The sequence below is a fragment of the Centruroides sculpturatus genome, unplaced genomic scaffold (assembly GCF_000671375.1).
Source record: "Centruroides sculpturatus isolate CEXI.00-Female unplaced genomic scaffold, Cexi_2.0 scaffold530, whole genome shotgun sequence".
In the NCBI taxonomy this organism is placed as follows: domain Eukaryota; kingdom Metazoa; phylum Arthropoda; class Arachnida; order Scorpiones; family Buthidae; genus Centruroides; species Centruroides sculpturatus.
In genome coordinates, this window is record NW_019386973.1 from 327,932 (window position 1) to 333,401 (window position 5,470).

Below are 5,470 nucleotides of genomic sequence, written 5' to 3' on the forward strand. Positions count from 1 at the left end.
AATTTAACACTTTCTTGAGCACAAAAGAGAGATTTTATTGTGAAATTACTTTTAAAATCCATTTAATATTTAATGTAAAATTTGAAACTATGAATTTAATTAATTTACAAAAAATAAAATTTTAAATTAATAGAATTAGTTCGCGACTTGATAGTTTATTTTGTAAATTTTTTTTGTTTTGTAGAAAGAGAACAAAAATCAAGAAATCAGTTTTGGATTTTATTTCTTTTTTACTCTAACAAATTTTCTTTTAAACATCTTATTGGAAAAATATTTTAATTCGTTCATTATAAAATTATTATTTTTTTTATGAATAAAATACATATATGACTAGGGAGGGATTAAATATGGCACGTGCGAATTCAGGAAAATTTTCGTGTGAATACTTATTAAAAAAAAGAAAAAAATGATTATTTATTATTTACAAAAAATATTTAAAAAATTGACTTTTAGTGCAAATATTAAAATTAATAAATACAATATACAAATCTGGCAATTTCCAGAGACTATCGATTTCGGGCTTTTATAAAGAAATGAAAGTAGACGAGCTTCGTCCAGAGAAATAAGTTTTGTTTTAAATCAAATTTTAATGGTGTAGAAGTGTCATATTTTAAGACTTTTAACCGTTGGATCGGTGATTTTTCTTCTATAAATAAGTTCAACTTCGGATGTAATTTCAAAGTAACTTTTCTCAAAAATTTCTTCTGGTTGATAAGAATGTTAAGTTAAAACTAAAAAGTGAGGAAAATTGCCCTTACATCTTCTATAAAAAATCAAAACATAATTGATACTTGCTTTTAAAAAAATGTTAATGTATAAAATTTAAATGACTTCTTTCTTCCGTTCTTTTCGAATTGCAGTTCTTTTGTTATTTTCTATATCCGAAACGGGCAACGAATCTTCAAGGAAGTATTACGTAACGTGAGATAAAAGCTCTTCGTGCCCTTAGCTGATAAATCAAAAGATTACGTCGGGTTTGGTGCATCATCCCAACCACGTAGGCGTTTAAAAAAGTTGCCTAAAACAATATACACCCATGGAGTCGGATTCATCAGTCAAATAATGGGTGGAACGTCGGACTTTACGTCTCCTGCACGAGAAACATTAGTAGAAATTGTAATTTAAGACGATCTAGAGGTCTGATTGGATCCTATACAACCACCGCCTTCCTCGTGTTTCGTTAACAGAGACATACGCGAGAAAGTTTTCGTACACATTCGGCAACTATACTTCTTTACGTCGGAATGAGTCTGTAGATGAGCCCTCAGATTCGAGCGATCTGCAAAAGCCCGATTGCAATGCGAACAGGCGAAAGGTTTCTCTCCAGTATGTGTCCTGATATGTCCTTGCAGGAGCCAAGGTCGCGAAAATGCTTTGCCACAGAGCTTGCACTTGCAGGGTAGAGTGTGTGTTCTGATGTGCATTTTTAGCGCTCCCAAAGATACGTAGACTTTATCGCAGTGTTTACAACTGAAAGACTTCTTAGAATGCAACGAGCAATGAAACTGACGATGTTTTGACAAGCCATTAGATGTTGAGAAACTTTTATCGCACGAATTACAAGTAAATCTCGTTTCTTCTACTTTATCACTGTTATCGACGGGATTTGTGGAATCTGGACTCCATGCGGGATAAAGACTATCTCTTTGATTTCCTTCGTAACATCCCAATCTGAGAGGATCGGTTAGAGTTGGATGAAGATCTCTGGGAGGAGGTGAAAGGGATAAGAGTGAAGAATTCTGTCCTTGAAATGAATAAGGACTGGGGAGAGGATAGTAATAAACGTCATTGACCTGACCTCCAAAATTAGTAAAGTAGGTCGGATAATAAGGACGTTGGATCGCTGTACGTAGTACTGTAGGAACATTTGGGTTAAGTGGTTCTAATGGAAAGTCGTATTGTTGACTGTAGGTTGGTCCTATCATTGCTACTGCAGGAGGTGGAGTAGACACTTCATTCGGAGCATCTTTTGCTTTAATACTCAGATCGTGCGGTCTGTTGCTTTCTGTAAAATAATAAATAACGAATAATAATTATACAAACTGCATTCAAAATTAGATTTTAAAATGTTTATTACGCACTAAAATAATCGAAAATTTCTAAATTGTACTTTGAAATATATTTAACTAATTTGGAAGAATTTCGGATAAAATAAGCATAAAATAAAAATAAACTCTCTTGAAAGTGATTCAGGCATTAACTAAATATTAATATACGAAAATTTTTCTGATGGAATATTCATAAGCCATCCATTAAATGGGCAAATTTTTCTAATTAGAAATGTTAAGAAATTGACGTTCTAATAAAGAGATTTAATCATGTTTCGTAACTAATTTGAAACTGCAAACAATTAATTTCTATTTGCATCATATCATAAATCTCAGAGGAACTTAACCTTACCACTAGAATTCATAATATTCTCTAGAAACTTAACCAAACTTGTAAATAACAAGTAAATATATCAAACGTTTCAGTTTTCATTGCGCGAGTACGGAAAATTAGCCCAAATTAGCGAAAATAATATATTAAAAAGCGTAGATTTGTAAATTAAAATTAGCCTAAAAATCAGATCATATATCTTTCATCGACCTATTTGGGAGAGGCAGACAGACAACAAGCACATTGACGTCTAATCCACCCATCTATTGTATCCACCAAAGACGCCTTATGTCTTGTAAGACAGTAACTTTAAAATCGGACACTACTGACCTAATTAGGGCACTAGGCGCCAGGTTACCTGGCGACAGCAGCACTTACCTGACAGGTCACTATTCTCGGTGTCTTGACCGATCCAACTACTGCGACTCTGCAATGTTTTCTTGACTAAAAATGCTCTTGGCATTATGATTCTGTATTCTTTGCAACGTTATTCCACCATAATCCGCACCGAATCTCGAACAGATCCAGTTGGACATAAACTTTGTTCTGAAATAAGAATCTTCCTCCCGGTAATTGCAGGTGTATCCCTGGCCAACCAATGGTTGTTTAGTCCGGTTGCACGCCATTGGTCCTCATCGGAGTGTGGGGGGGATAAACAGGTGTTCCCCTTCTCCGTCCGTCCGCGGAAACAGGTGTAGTTTTCCCTGTCTGATTGGGAGGTGGGGCAGATGGTAGGCTTCCCTCTCCCCCATTACCACCTGACATACTATATTGTCCCGTTGGTTGGTTTTGTGTGAGCTTAAAGCTATTAATTCCGAATTTTTGAGGGTTCGCGTTAGCAACACGCATTATAAACGCTGAACTTTGAAATTTTTCTAATGATTTTTTCACCTTCGTCTAATCTTTAGGCTATACATTACCGTTTTTTTCGAAGAAGGTGAAATATATCTGTTATCTGACCTTGTTGCATTCTATCATAATTCATCTCGAGCCCACTATCATATTTGATATATATATTGGCTTGTAGAATAAATGCTCATATGCAAAGACAGACGTGATTTGCACCAGAAATTTTAGCTCATGTTTTATATATTAAATTCTAATAAATTTTTAAAATTTCCAATTACTGTAAGAATTGATATTTTATACATTTTATACAATTTAGATACATTTCTGATACTTTAAGGAAAATTTGTGTTTTAATTTTAACAGTTGTTTGCCAGTAAAAAGTAATTACTGTATATATATATATATATATAAGTTACAATGTGTTGCCTATGAGAGGAATGTCAAAAGAAATAATGTAAACGAACTCTTTACAGAAAATGTAAAAACACTCTTTCTTATCAATCACAAATGATTTTGATCTTTAATGAATGGTTACAAAAATTATTCCCTTCAGGACAGATCTAATACCAGATGGCCTCATCAGGAAGGCCGCCTAAGCGAAGTTTTTGCCTCTTCAACTGATGACTTTGCCCTCTCCGTAGATTATCAGTAAAACTATTCATCACTTAATCCTATAATTTTCCTATGAGATTAGTCTTAGTATTTAACTGATTATTTATAAATTATCTGTAGACTAAAACAAATAATTGGCTCGGTATCATAAGTATTACCTTCTCGTACAGATATACACGAAGTTCATTTAGTTTTCACGAATTCGTTTTTAGGATAAAAAGCAGCAATAAAATATACAACATAAAATCGTAGATTATAATCTAAGATAAAAATCATACATTTAAACTTAATTCTATTCATTTAATGAACGGGTTAAAAATTTATTAACCGCATAATTTATTTATTTTTCGGAAAAAAAAATATATATATATATTTTGATTGGTAAAAAAAATTATCCAGTAAAAAATTCTGCAGATAAAACTTCTTGCAAAATTTTAGGATCTAATTTATTATTTTAGAAAGAAATTATTAATATTGCTGCAAGTAAATTATATAAAAATGCATACTATAAAGTTATAATTATCGAATAAATAGAACATTATTTTAATTTGTAAAATGAGAGATAATTGGCCTATCACATGTGTAGAAAGTATTTGAGAGTTATTTGAAAAAAAAATATATAGGCCTATATATATAGGCCTATAATTGCTTTTCAATGTCGAAGGTCAGAGAAAATTATCTTAAAATGAAACAATTCTTGCTTGCTATTTCAAGCTTTAAGTTTGAAAATTTAAGCTTGAAATCGTATTAAAATGATTTGAAATTTTCTTTAAAATAATTTCGAGAATAACCATTAAGCCAGTATATTTTCTTTTACTTTAACTAAAATTTCGGTTTAATACAAGAAAACTCTATAAAATATAAAATTTTAAGCTCTTTATTAAATTAATTTAATCTAAATACAGAGAATTTCACAAGTTTTTGTAGCCTTATAACCAATTCTAAAGCAATNTATAGCTATATATTTTACGAATTGCAATTTCTAGGTATGAATTTATATCTTACTTAAAATAAGAATAAACGATTTCCAAGATCGAATTTAGTTTAACCTATCGATTAACTTGATTTTGCGTGAGGAGTTGACAGCTGTTTCCAATCAACGCCTTTTCGCAGTTTCCATTGCCGCTTTGGCCTAACTATTTCCTCAAAAACTAAATTTGTTTTTGCTTCTTTCCACCTGCATCCATTCACCTGGTCTTGAGCACGGAATGTCCGAATTTTTGAAACAGGAAGACAGGGTTAAAAAAGAGAGGAGCCATCTGGTAGTTGAGTTTCAGTTATCAGATGTTTCCGCCATGGGCTTATGCTGCGAGCTAAATTTTCTGGTCGGAAAAAAATGCCAATAACGGGATTCGTTCTTCTATTTCACCTGTCACAGAACAAATAAGGTGGATTTGTTTTTCTCTTTTGCTGCAAAATTTGAAGATTTATAAAATAAAGTTTAGAAAAATAATCAAATATTTTTTGTAGCTTCAGAATTTTGAAACATCAGAATTACAATTAAATGTTATTTCTCTTCAAATATAACCTGTTATAAAATAAGATTCTTTACAGGAAAATCTTTTAATAACTAATATATTTTTTTTAAAAATTAGCATAATTATTAATTATTTTCGATAATTTGGCAATA

At 31.6% G+C, this 5,470-nt stretch overlaps 1 protein-coding gene across 1 annotated transcript; it reads right to left on the reverse strand.

Moving 5' to 3' along the window:
* Positions 1–293: 293 nt before the first annotated feature.
* On the reverse strand, positions 294–3,448 carry LOC111615998 (zinc finger protein SNAI2-like). Its single transcript, XM_023357442.1, has 2 exons — positions 2,758–3,448; positions 294–2,005 (listed from the first exon to the last, which is right to left on the reverse strand). The coding sequence occupies exons 1-2, from the start codon at positions 2,840–2,842 to the stop codon at positions 1,122–1,124; spliced, it is 969 nt and encodes a 322-aa protein (XP_023213210.1). The 5' UTR covers positions 2,843–3,448; the 3' UTR covers positions 294–1,121.
* Between the last annotated feature and the right edge of the window lie 2,022 nt (positions 3,449–5,470).